Raw genomic sequence first — 13,852 nt, 5'->3', positions numbered from 1 at the left:
ATCACCTTTTCTATTGCATCAGTCACAGTCATTGAAGCACTCAGCTGAAGGAAAAAGCATCTGAAGGAACCTGCTTGCGACCCTAATGAGGACAAATGGATGGATAATGGACATGCAGTTCAGACTCATACAAACTCCCACCATAAAACAAGCTTAGAGAGCCATCAGTGTTGTTAGTGTCTTGTTTTTATATTGTTTTGCAGACAATTTCTTTGAGAATTTAAGTGCTCCTTTTAAACTGTTCACACTGTGTCATTATTTGACATCGAAGAAATCCTAACTGCACGCCTATATTGTTACCAATATGCCCAGAGCTATACAACTTGTTCTGTGGAGCTGGGGTTACTATAATGAGGTGGACCCAATCTCAGCATCTCGTGTAAACCCTCACTCAGACTTGAAAAAAATTTGGACTGCTGCTGTGAAATGTTTGTAATTCTCCCCCTTTCTTACCAACTATGCAACTCGCTTTAAAGTTCCCTCCTAAAAGCTTTCTCATCTGCCTCTTACTCGGATCCTCTCTTTTCTGTGAGTGTCACACTACTGCTTCTGGTAATTTAATCAACTTTTGGAGGATTTACAGTAGTCTTATTTTAACCTGTAAAGCTTTCCGGCATAGCAGCTTTGTGAGTGGGTGATTGCGAGGCTGGAAGAAAGTTCAGGGTAAATACAGACATACAGTAAAAAACAAATGAACAAAGGCGTGCAGATGTTAACAGTAGTTCAGTTTGAATATTCTTCCATTTGTTCAAGAGAACTTTTAAATGCATACTTTAACATAAATTAGTCTTTCCAGTTAAGTATGAAACAATAGCTATTGCTGCAACACTGAAGTTTGTAATTGCATGTTTTTAATTGTATTTGACAATCTTTATGTGACGACAACGATATGGGAATGAATTATAATACTTAGCGTGAAAGCATTTTCTGAAACTAGATCCTTTGAATTGAGGATGCCTGATGTAGCTATCTATCAAAAGCGTGTCTGTGCAAGTAGTTTTTTTTGGGTGGTGAGAAACAACAATGCAACGTTAGTGCACAAATCTCTGTAGCTCAATAGGTGTGTTTGGCTACACAGAAGATCATTTTGTATGAACATAGTGGAAGTAAACATTGTCCTGAGGTTGCTTTTGTGCCTTTTTTGTTTGACTAAATTATTTTCTCCTTAATCATCATTTGGTAATGGTTTACAACTGGAACAACAAGTAGAACTTCAATGACGTCAATCATTCTTCAGCTTGTGCGGGCAAAGTTTTTATTTCCCGGGTGTGACGTGACAGGCCAGCAGCCACAGGTATAAATAGATGGACAAGGTTTTTTGTGTTGTGGTGTTTTGGGGGGTGTGGCGTTCTAAGTAACCAATTTCACCCATGTGCCCACACATCAGAGTAAAGGATTTAATATTCACTTAATCTTTTGGTTCTCTCTCTAACCATATCCGTTCTTAATGAGTGCGTTCTCGAACATGGCACGTCCCCTTGTCTGATCATTCACTGTCATTTTACTTTCACAGAATCAAAGTCAGTATGTATCATGCCCTGACCTACGCCACCTTCTTAGAAATGCAGGCCATGATGACCTTTGAACCCCGACACATCCTGGAGGCAGGAAACACCATGAAGGAGGCCCAGTCTATTTGCCAGCGGTGAGACTTTGCTTTACTATGATAAAGGCCAGTTGAAAGACAGTTGATTTTGACATTTACATACAGTGCCATAGTCAACAGTAAAATAATATAGTTACTTTGTCACTGGAAAATGTATTGAAAATGCTCTACTTAAGGGAGACATGCCTTTTTTTTTTTCATAATTCAAAACAATTCCAAGGTGTCTTAATAGAAGTTCTCTGTTTCCACTGCATGATGGGATTTTGGTCACTCAGAGAGTGACTGTATTTTGCATGCAGCAGAATTGTGAAGGAGGCGGCACGGTGGAGACTGGTTAGCACATCTGCCTCACAGTTCTGGGGACCGGGGTTTAAATCCCGGCCCTGTCTGTGTCTTGTTTTTATACCCCGTGCCTGCGTGGGTTTTCTCCCACATCCCAAAAACATGCATGGTAGGTTGGTTGAAGACTCTAAATTGCCCGTAGGTGTGAATATGTGCGCGAATGGTTGTTTGTTTCTATGTGCCCTGCGATTGGCTGGTGACCAGTTCAGGGTGTACCCCGCCTCTCGCCCGAAGATAGCTGGGATAAGCTCCAGCACGCCCGCGATCCTTGTGAGGATAAAGCGGTACAGAAAATGGATGGCTGGATGGACAGAATTGTGAAGCTGTGTGCTCCCAGCATGCATTGTGCCATCAAATGTTGAACTGTTGCTGTAATAAAGATGTTAATCCTTCATGTTCATGAACGATAAGGATTAACGTAGCATTGAGCATGTGTGTTTATGTTACCTGTAATTTGTTGAATGTGTGTCTTATTAAACTCTCGCGTCACATGTATGTTGCACTTTTCTTCATGAAACCCTGACTGTGGCTTGAGTGACATCCCGGTCAGTTCTGCTGTATGCTAAGTGAAGCTAAGATAATCGTTACCGGGTCTATTTCTTCTGCGAGCTAAAAGAGCTCTTGTTTACCTTGTGTAACTCATCAGCCCCACAATGAAAAGAAACATTGATTTGACACTGTTGTCAGTTTAGTGACTGTAATTCAAGTGTACAGTAACTTACGTTGTTGCCAGTAAGTTACTGTGAAAACCCAATGAAATGTCTAACAGTGTATATAGACACCCCATGAAGCAAGCATCAACAAGATTTGATTCTGTTTTCACTTGTGAAGGCAGCACTTCAACAAATTGCCGAATTACACGTGTACTGGAGTGGTTCTAAAACGTTTTACACCATAAAACCTTTTACACCAAGTATCACCTGAAAATTAAAAAATAATTAATAAAATAGTATTTCTAAGTACCCCCATGATGACATTAAAATACTGTTCGTCAAAAATAAGGCAGCGGTTTTAATCTTAAGAAGTGTATTTCATATTATTGTAAGCAATGTGACATTATGCAGTTTGAGCATTAACAATGTGTTTAAATGTAGAAAAATAAAACACTACTTAAAAAAAAAATATTTAAATGTATTGCGCATAAAAGTTAAATCTAAATTGTATTTAAAATATTTGTTTAAAAAAAAAAACAGTTCTCAAGGATTAAATTCAAATGTGTTGTATCTAGAGCTTAAACGCAACTGAACTGTACTTGGGTTTCTATTTGTACCCGTACCACATTTTGAGAATCTCTGGTGTGGCAGGTCTGTGCATGTGGTGCATGCAGTGGACACATTGTACACACACAAACTCACTCCCATGTTGATGTTTCGCATTTTGGCTTTGACAGGGTCATACAGTACTTCTGTGTAGTCCGGCGACTGCAGTGAAAATGGTGGCTCTATGGTCACCCTACGTCAGCTCAGTTATGAGTGGAGAAACTCAATGTGCGACATTTTCAGAAATCAGCACATAACAAAAGATACGTTTGATGGGTGGGCAGAAACTCTGACCCAAGCATACAAGCAGTTTTCCAAAATATGTCCCCTTTTTAGCAAATAACAAAACCATGCACCGGGCAATTGTAAACGTTAAACCTGTTCATTATTTATGATCAGAAATAATTATGTTTATGCTCAAATCTGAGTTCGACCGAGCCGCGGTCCCCGTGATTGGGGCATAAAACAGAGCAATAGCCAATTAGGAAGCTCGCCGAAGTTTGCGCTGATGCGGACACAAATCATTCTTGATTGCCATTTACATCTGGGATGTTGTGACGCCATTCATCTACAATTCCGTTTTCGCATCGCAGCAACACTGGCGGTCGACAGTCGGCCACTCATGAAAACGAGTTGCTGTGTCGCTCGGTGTGCAGCGGGAATAAAAAAGGCTAGTGTTATACAGGAAACAGAAAGCAGATAAGCACAGAAGTGCAGGGCAGAAACTGATTATGTTTGCTCTCCTCATCAGGTACCGGAAGAAGTCGAGCTTCTCCAAGGGCTTTACAGAAGGTGTGTTTGTGTGTGCATGAGAGAGAGAGAGAGAGAGAGAGAGAGACAGAGTGTGTGCGTGAGGGTGTGTCAGAGAGAGAGAGAGAGGGTAAGAGTGTGTAAGTGTTTGTGCGAGAAAGAGTGAGCGTGAGTGTGTTTGTGTGCGTGTTTTGCGAGCGTTGTGCTGACTCATCATAACATACATAAATGACATTTTCACCGCAGACGAGATCCATGCTGAAGTCTGCTATGCTGAGTGCCTCCTGCAGAGGGCAGCGCTCACCTTCCTTCAGGTCAGTATAGCGGCCTCCTCTAACTTGCTTGGTCAACAATAAATGGATTAGCTAAGATTTTTAAGCTGATTTTGAACAATTGTGATGTGCTGAATCCAAAGATCACATTAGTTTTACTCAATCAGGTCAGCTTTTTGAACTATGGCCACATGTTTTTGTTTACATGTACAGGCATTTCCGCTTTAGAGGTGCAAATGAACGGTGGTTCATGCCCTGTCTTTTGAACAATGATGATGTAACATTCAAGTAACAGTTACTTACTTTTATCCGTGTCTACTATTCAATTTACAGTAAGCAAAGTTTGCGACATTTGACTATTAAACTGTTTACAACATGACATTAAAACCTGACCTGAACAAGAGAAACGGGTATCATTTTGGATTCAGCGATACAAAATTGTCCTAAATCAGTTGAAAAAAACATAAACAACCTGCAGTTTTTTGTACCCCAGTGTCATCACTGATTATGATTTTATTGTGTCATCCTTTGACTACTTCGCCGCAGGATGAAAATATGATCAGTTTCATCAAAGGAGGAATCAAAGTGAGGAATAGCTATCAGACGTACAAGTGAGTGTCTGACTCTAAACCTTTCTCGTCACTCTTTCAAAATGTAATTTTCTTTACTAACTTATTCTCTGTTTCATCTAAACCACAGAGAGCTCCACAGAGTGCTCGAGTCCACTGCGTACAGTCATGGTGACAATCATGGTCATTTTGAGGGTGGAGTCAAATTGGGAGTCGGAGCCTTTAATCTGGTAACAGTGTTAAAAATGTCTCAAATGCAACCAAACGTAAACAAACAATACACTGCTGATTTCAAACACTCAGTAGACATGCACACTGTGATGCAAAACCTGTCAGCATAAACCTGCTGACACAGCAACAATCTGATCTCTTCTGTTCCTTTGCCTCTCTTCCTCACGTAGATGATCTCCATGTTGCCGACACGGATGCTCAAGCTGCTGGAGTTTGTGGGCTTCTCAGGTAATAAGGTGAGTTCCCTTGACATGTGCTAAAAGAGTTTAAGATACACAAATGTCTGGAATATGAGTTTTGAAGGCATCCCAAAAAGTTAAAGCCAACATTGCGGTCAGACCCAGGCCAAAGTTTGAGTCGAGTGATTTTGTATTTATTTGTATTTTTTAACTGGAAATGACATAGGAAATTGGTCAAAGTAGTTGTTTTAAGTGGTGTTAATATTTGATATTTTCTCAATTTTTTTTTTTACATTTTGACTAAAACTCCCTGTCTAAAAGCAGGGATGTAGCACGAGTTTAGGAGTTGATTACGTACGTTGATTATGGTGGTGGTGATGGGGGTGGTCCTTCTGGCAGGGGCACCCCAAAGTGCTCGGGAAAGTTGTTTGACGCCCCTGTCTAAAAGAATTTATATTCAATCTTTCCATTCTTCAAAATAAATGCATATCTGCAATGTTCTAACTCTATACTTGATAAGAATGTCCAAATTATGCTAGAAGTTTACTAGGTTCTTTTGGAATGTGGCAAAAGATTTTTGAGGATATAAAAATTTTCAAGGCCAATGTTTTGTATTAATATCACTAACACAACTGCTATCATTTCCCCCACAGCATATCCTTTAAAAAAATACTTTAACTCAAAATGTGGCCTGGCTATAAATAACTTGGGTCTTGTGTAGATTAGAGTGTCACCCATGGCAAACATGTCCTAGGCGAGGGACCAGACAAAGCACAGCTCCAAAGACCCCTATGATGTTTAAAAATACTGGAAGACATTTTCCCTTGCTCGGACGCGGGTCACCGGGGCCCCCCTCTGGAGCCAGGCCTGGAGGTGGGGCTCGAAGGCGAGTGCCTGGAGGCCGGGCCTGCACCCTGAAAGGGTAACGTGGGTCCCCCTTCCCACGGGCTCACCGCCTGTGGGAGCGGCCATATGGGTCGGGTGCAGTGTGAGCTGGGCGGTGGCCGAAGGCAGGGACCGTGGCAATCTGATCCCCGGCAACAGGAGCTGGCTCTAGGGACGTGGAACGTCAGCTCTTTGCCAGCGAAGGAGCCCGAGCTGATGTGTGAGGTTGAGAAGTTCTGACGAGATATAGTCGCGCTTGCCTCCACACACAGCTTGGGCTCTGGTACCAGTCCTCTTGAGAGGGGTTGGACTCAACTTCCACTGGTTGGTCACGGTGAGAGGCACCAAGCAGGTGTGGGTACATTTATTGCCCCCCTGGCTCAGCGCCTGTACATTGGGGTTCACCCCGGTGGACGAGAGGGTAGCCTCCCTCCGCCTTTGGGTGGGGGGACGGGGTCATGACCGTTGTTTTTGCCTATGCACCAGACAGCAGTTCAGAGTACCCACCCTTTTTGGACTCCTTGGAGGGGGTGCTGGAGAGCGCTCCCGCTGGGGACTCCATCGTTCTGTTGTGGGACTTCAATGCTCATGTGGGCAATGACAGTGAGACCTCGAAGGGCGTGATTGGGAGGAACGGCCCCCCGAGAAATTGAATTTTGTTCTGTTATTGGACATCTGTGCTCATTAAGTATTGTCCATAACGAACGCCATGTTCAAGCATAAGGGTGTCTATATGTGCACTTGGCACTAGGACAACCTAGGCCGCAGTTTAATGATCAGCTTTGTGGTCGTGTCATCAGACCTGCAGCCTTGGACACTCGGGTGAAGAGAGGGGCGGAGCTGTCAATTGATCACCACCTGGTGGTGTGTCGGCTCCGATGGTGGGGGAAGATGCTGGCCTGACCTTGCAGGCCCAAACGTATTGTGAGGGTCTGCAGGGAACTTCAGGCGGGGGACATTGAGTCCGACTGGGCCATGTTCCGCACCTCCATTGCTGAGGTGGCCGACCAGCGCTGTGGCCGTAAGGTGGTCGGTGCCTGTTGTGGCGGCAATCCCCGAACCCGTTGGTGGACACCAGCAGTGAGGGATGCTGTCAAGCTGAAGAAGGAGTCCTATCATGGCTTTTTGGCTTATGGGACTCCTGATGGGGGTACCAGCTGGCCAAGTGGAATGCATCTTTGGTGGTGGCTGAGGCAAACATTTGGGCGTAGGAGGAGTTTGGTGAGGCCATGGAGAAAGACTTCTGGACGGCTTCAAGATAATTCTGGTCTACCATCTGGCATCTCAGGATCACATCAATGCTGTGTATAGTGGGGATGGGGCCCTGCTGACCTTGACTTGGGATGTTGGGAGTTGGTGGAGACAATACGTCGAAGACCTCCTCAATTCCACCGACATATTGACTCCCTTCACACTTTGAAACCCATATTTTTAGTCTGGCATATTGTATTATACTGTTATACTTTTATTTTATATATATATATATATATATATATTCATATATTATGGATTTTATACTTTTAACTACTGTTTGTAAAGTGTCCTTGGGCGTTTTTTAAATAAAATACACAGACACTGCTTATTGTATTCATAAAACAATTCAAATGTAATGTTTTACATATTGTGTCTAATTGTATGCAGGAGTTTGGCCTCCAGCAGCTTCAGGAGGGCTGTGCAGAAAGCACATTCAGGGCGTTCTTATGTAACATGCTGCTGCTCTGTTATCACACCTTTATGAGCTTTATTCTAGGCAAGTAAACACACACATACACTAGACACACACACACACGTGATGCACCTGGCGGTAAATCACTTACTAATTTTTTTGGCATTACATGCGTTCTGTGACCTGCAGGCACCGGAGAAGGAGACGTCGAAGACGCAGAAAAACTTTTGCAGCCATATCTCAAGAAATACCCTAAGGTGTGCAAGCTGTGTGGGCTTTTTCACTCAGTTGTGTTGTTTAGTGTGTCACATGGCTAAGAAATCTGGGCTGTTTATATCGTAGGGATCAATCTTCTTGTTCTTTGCTGGTCGAATCGAGGAGATCAAAGGCAATCTGGATGCTGTAAGTGAACTGAAAATTGTAAAGAATTGACATAGTTATGACTTTAATTATATTGCTTATATTGTACTGAGCAGTCAGACCCTTTTACATGTCACAATATGTTCTATGTTTGTGAATGATCAGACATTCCTCTCCCATAGCTGGTTCCCTTTTGTGTTGACATAAAAAAAAAAAAGCAAAGGAAAATGCAAAACACCCTTGTGAAGGTAATCCTTTTGATCAGCGGTAGGATAACTTTTGTGCTCAAGGGCCACATTTGCGTTTTAAAAGTAACAGATTGGCCAGGTCTTTCGCAGATGCGGTTTAAGAAAAATAGTTTAAATGTATGTCTAGTTAATTTAACAAAAATTACAGGACTCTTGGTAATGTAAATGCTTGGTGGGCTGGATTAAAGAATGGAGCGGGCTCTATTTTGCCAGCGAACCATACATTGTCCACACTCGCTTTAAATGCTCACTGAGCCAACATCTCCCTTAATGATGGTTTGAACTAATTTTTTGTTACTTGCGCATATAGTACTCTGCAAGGACTGTACATTGGCTGCTTTGTTGTAATCTCACAGAGGCGTGCAGCCGTCCTATTCAACTAAAGGGGCTGTCTGCGCCAGTGGCCATGAACAGAGCCAATCAAAGCAGCTTATTAATTTCCTTTAAGTGAGGCGCAATGATGGTCTTGCATGCATGGAAAGAGCGATCAATGCGTGACTCGAGCAATTGGCCAGTGTGGCAAAAGACAACATGACTAAATACATACAGTATGAACTGGTGAAAACCACAGGTGACTTAAGTATTTTTGTGGACCTCATAAATCCATTCCCACCCATGTGCGCAATCGTTCGTGCATGTGCTCCCCCTGTTGCCAGTAAGTTAATTTAAACTTAAATTATATTAACTTACTGACAACAGTGTCAAATCAATGTTTGTATTGATTGTGGTGCTGATGTGTTACATGAGGTACACAGAAACCTGAAGAAATAGGCCAGGTAACACTTAGCATTGAGCAGAACTTACCGGGATGTCACTCTATTGCACACAACCCACAGTCAAGGTTTCATGAAAAAAAGTGCAACATACATGTAATTTGCGAGTTAAATAATACACGTATTCCATGAACTATGTGTAACATAAACACACTTGATCAGTGTTACTCTCTCTGTTACTCTCTGTGTGACATCAACCAACATCCCATGATGCAGTGAAAACTAGTAAATTACTGTAAAATCACGTTAAATTATTTTACTGCAAAGTGTGTGGTAAATAACTGTAGAATTTACAGGAATGTCTAATAGAGGATGATTCAGAGGGTTTGATGTCCACTTTTGACATATTTCTGAATGAAATACAGATTTACATTTGACAATACATTTGATCCACCCCACATGTCTGTGGCGATCGTGTATCTGTCTGCCCACTCTCCAAGGACCCGAGCTAGACCTGGTTTTGGTAGTTTCGTGGACCAGCGTACCCCCAACACATTTAAAATGGGACGACTGCGCTGGTGTGGGCGTCACCACAGCTGACTTCAATCCTGACCAATTGAAGCGGGTTATTGCATAGCATTTAAAAGTGGCCCAAATAATCTTGCATGGTGATGTCATAGTGTGTGTATGTGAGAGAGAGGTGGAAAGACAGAATAGTTTCACTGCTTTTCCTGATTCCTTCCCCCGTCGCACACACACAATAGATGGTAGAAGGGGGCTTGCCAACCTAGCAAATTGCTGTTGGACATGACATTCTTCAAGCCATCAGTAGCCTTTGATTGCTTATTATGAGTTATTGCATAATCAGTAGTAACAAACATTGACTTGATAGACTAACTGAAATATGACTTCTGAATATAGTAACGTGTTAGATTACTCGTTACTCAAAATGGCAGACATTTTAGATTACAGGTATCATTGGTCTATGAATTATAGAGCCCAAAGTAACAAATCATATTTTCATGGTGCTTTTGGACTGTTAACAGTACATGCAGACAAAGAGACAATCATCAGTGGGGACAATATTGTGTAGTGGGGACAATATCAACATTCAAATGTAACCCTGAACACAAAGCAAACGAACCACAGTGATGTTTACGTGTGTCTCTCTGTCAGGCTATCAAGCGTTTTGAGGAGTGCTGCGAGGCGCAGCAGGAGTGGAAGCAGTTCCATCACATGTGCTACTGGGAGTTGATGTGGTGCTTCACATATCAGCGACACTGGAAAATGGCCTACTTCTACGCCGACCTACTCAGCAAGGAGAACTCCTGGTCCAAGGTGGGCTATCAGCATGCAATTTAATTGGAAAACATAAAAAAATAATAATAATTAGAATTTTCGAGCAAGATAGTGGGGTGTTTGCAGACCAATACTCTTGCCCCAAGGCCTCCAAAATACACTGATTTTATCCTATTATTGTTAAAATAAATCACTTGGGCAGCACGGTGGACCATTCTGCCATGCAGGGTTGAAATCTCAGCTCTGGCCTTCCTTGGAGTTTTTTTTTATCTCCCCACACTTGTGTGAGATTTCTTCAGGCACTCCTGCTTCCTCCCACATTCCAACAACATGTATGTCAATTCAACTCAAGACTAAATTGCCCTGAGGTGTTTATGTAAGTGTGAATTGTGGTTTGTCTGTATTTGCCCTTCAAATTGGCTGGGTACCAGTGCAGAGGGTACTGTGCCTTTCTAAATGAGGACAAGCGCTATAATGTACAAAGTGGATCGATAGATAATATTTTTGGCAAGTCGTAGGAGTCTGTCAGGAAAAAATATGCCATCCCTCCGTATTCTTTTATTGAGACCAAAAAACCCTATAATACCACCATTGCTGAGAAAGCAAGCCCCTGGACCTGTATATTCTTCTTTTTGGTTCCTTTTTCATTCTGTAAAAGAGGGTTGTGTGAGACTGCAGCAGTAACCACTCTTTTCCTCCCTCAGGCCACCTATGCGTACATGAAAGCAGCCTACCTCAGCATGCTGACAGAGGATGATTGTCTAACCTTCGGGGAGACCGCGCACACTCTGTTCAGGTCGTGGAAGTTTTTATATTTCTCTCATACGTAGTCAAATGGGGATCATTAACTATGGTCGCTATAAAACGGTGCCATCATAATGCCTTCGTCAAGTTAACACTAGTGCTTTGAGAGGAGAACCTGGACTAAAACCTATGTATATGATCTAAATTAAAATCTAAAATTGATGTTGTTTTTAAATACTATGCTGGATATGTAAGTAATCTTATCAAAGACAGATGATCATTATTTATTTTTTATTTTTTATATATATACAGTATATGATGTACATTGCAGGCAGGTGCAGGGGCTGAAGCAGAAAATTGCAGGCAAGTCTTTACCCACAGAGAAGTTTGCCATCAGGAAAGCTCGTCGCTACCTCACAGAAAACCCCATTCCTCTTCCTGTCCCACCACTGGTCAGTGCTTCTTCCGTGGGTGTAACAGCCATCCATCCATCCAATTCCTGTACCGCTTATCCTCACTCGGGTGGCGGGCATGCTGGAGCCTATCGCAGCTATCTACGGGTACACCCTGAACTGGTCGCCAGCCAATCGCAGGGCATGGGTGTAACATACAAGACTTTATTTGACATATGGGCAAACATATTTTGACATACAGTTGAACCTTGATAAAAGGGACCCCAATATAATGGATATTGGATAAAACAGACCGTCGGGACTGAACAATTCCAAAAATAGTTTCTATTTGTCACTTAAACTGCCGTTGACAAGGGACTGACGTACTACAGGGTCACAGATTTACAAAAAAATAAAAGATAAATTCCAAAAGATTCCCATGCCTATGAATGTGGGGCATGGACGTGGTGGCCATGTCATGATGGATATATCTATTGTCTATTGTACATCAACGCGCAGTGCATAGAGAGAGAGTTGCATGGTGGCAGTGTTAACTCTGAGGAGCCTCTGGAGTCTGGAACATGCTATTTTTGGTACAGTAACAGTTTTTTTTGTCAAGCCGTTCGCCTTTGGCAACATATTTGGAACTAGGAAGCACACTAATTCCTCACGCCTCATGAAAGCGACTCGTCCACGATGAGTACTGTACGTCAACAATGCCACCATGAGCATGCAAACCGCCGTGGTAAGTTTGGATAAAATGTGAACCTTTCCAACATTTTCAAGCTTTTTTTATATTTATTAACAATAACTTTGTACTGTACTGGGCATTTTAAGCCACGAAAAAAACCTACAAAACAATAATTTTGTACTGTACAAATAATATGGGTGCATATGGCCTTAAAAAAAAAGCGCTTCAACGGTCCGTCAGACAGTCGACTATATCGGGCAACCCCCCCCCGCCCCTCTTGGTCCGTTCTATTGAGGTTCCACTGTACCTCTTTATCGGGCAATTGAGTTAATTAATTCTTAATTTTGGACAATTTTTTAAACTTTGTGACAACAGTTTGGGGAAGGACTTCTTGTCCTATCATGCCTCAATGCACCAAGTAATGAAATAAATATTGAAATAAAATGTGAAATAATTGAATAAATACTGAAATAATTGAATACCATATTTATTTATTTAATGATGTTTTTGTTAATTTTATTTTGGCACTGTTAGTCTTCCATATTGGTCCTCCATAGTCATGACCCACTTTTCTAGAATTCAAACAGCAAGCGAATGTATTTTTTTCAAAAATAACCTTTGAAAATACATGTATGTCACCTTTTAACGTTATTTTGGGGTTCACCAGAGGCACTTTGTGACCGTTGTTTGCTGACTCCCTTTTAACATGAGTTTGAAAGTGATTGATTAATTCTGAACACAGCCACACTCACAGTTATAAGAGGGTGTGTGCACTTGTGCAACCACAGTATTTCAGTTATTTTTACTTCCCTCTCTTTTCAATTGTGTTGTACAGGTTTTAGGTCATGTTAATGGTGGAAAAATTATTTAACTTAATCTACTTTTTATATCACAAAAACCTGATGATTGAACAGCGGTGTGTAGACTTTACATTGTAAATAAAATTAAGGGAAATGTAATGTATATTCCTAATCATGGATAAGTATGTAACCTATGCTGTTGGATATCTGGTGAGACAGACAGTTGACAGACGTTTGGATGATTCGCTGCACTTCTTGTCCAGGAGATGATGTACATTTGGAACGGCTATACGATCATCGGCAAGCACAAAGAGCTGAGTGAAAACATGCTGAAGACACTGGACGAGGCGCAGGCAAAACTTGAAAGCATGGAACGTATGAGGAAACATCAACATACAATAAATTAGGATGTTCCTTCTCAGTTTTGTAATCAGTTTCGTCATCTGTAAGGCTCCGAGTTCTCCTTTGACGATCAGTGTCTGCTGAGCTTGCTGAAGGGACTGTGTCTCAAGCACTTGGGGCATCAGGATGAGGCCGAACACTACTTTACTCTTGTCCTCTGCAAGTAAGCGTTTCACAGACAAACGTACCTGTCATTAATGGACCGTATATAGATGCTTTCTCTGTATGTTATTTATTAAAAATGTTCAGACCCATTTCTTCTGCAGTGAGACCCAGATCAAGTATGACCACTACCTAGTTCCCAATGCAATGCTGGAGCACAGCTTGTTATGTTTGGAACAAGGCCGGAACGATGAAGCTGTAAAACTACTAGAAGCAGCAAAGTAAGTGACAGGGAACTCTAATACATCTCAGTGAGTCGGCGCTAAAATGGGCAATACAGGG

The 13,852-nt window shown here is 42.0% G+C and overlaps 1 protein-coding gene across 4 annotated transcripts in view; it reads left to right on the top strand.

The window, feature by feature from the left end:
• Positions 1–13,852, top strand: part of ttc39a (tetratricopeptide repeat domain 39A) — a 34,646-nt gene that overhangs the window by 18,722 nt on the left and 2,072 nt on the right. Inside the window, exons 6-20 of one of the 4 annotated variants that reach the window (XR_009789398.1) lie at positions 1,514–1,645; positions 3,959–3,999; positions 4,204–4,271; positions 4,776–4,840; positions 4,929–5,028; positions 5,200–5,265; positions 7,735–7,843; positions 7,949–8,016; positions 8,102–8,161; positions 10,257–10,418; positions 11,084–11,175; positions 11,455–11,575; positions 13,270–13,381; positions 13,457–13,571; positions 13,658–13,791. Coding sequence is in view for 3 of the 4 variants with exons in the window: in XM_061779689.1 (XP_061635673.1) it covers positions 1,514–1,645; positions 3,959–3,999; positions 4,204–4,271; positions 4,776–4,840; positions 4,929–5,028; positions 5,200–5,265; positions 7,735–7,843; positions 7,949–8,016; positions 8,102–8,161; positions 10,257–10,418; positions 11,084–11,175; positions 11,455–11,575; positions 13,270–13,381; positions 13,457–13,571; positions 13,675–13,791 (1,428 nt within the window). In the remaining variant the exon portion in view is untranslated. Of the gene's footprint in view, positions 1–1,513; positions 1,646–3,958; positions 4,000–4,203; positions 4,272–4,775; positions 4,841–4,928; positions 5,029–5,199; positions 5,266–7,734; positions 7,844–7,948; positions 8,017–8,101; positions 8,162–10,256; positions 10,419–11,083; positions 11,176–11,454; positions 11,576–13,269; positions 13,382–13,456; positions 13,572–13,657; positions 13,792–13,852 lie in introns of those variants that run through there. The other 3 variants (XM_061779689.1, XM_061779690.1, XM_061779691.1) reach the window with 3 other exon arrangements.

The sequence above is a fragment of the Phyllopteryx taeniolatus genome, chromosome 7 (assembly GCF_024500385.1).
Source record: "Phyllopteryx taeniolatus isolate TA_2022b chromosome 7, UOR_Ptae_1.2, whole genome shotgun sequence".
Taxonomy (NCBI): domain Eukaryota; kingdom Metazoa; phylum Chordata; class Actinopteri; order Syngnathiformes; family Syngnathidae; genus Phyllopteryx; species Phyllopteryx taeniolatus.
Note: the sequence above shows the minus strand (reverse complement) of the source record. Positions and strands in the feature narration are given on the sequence as shown.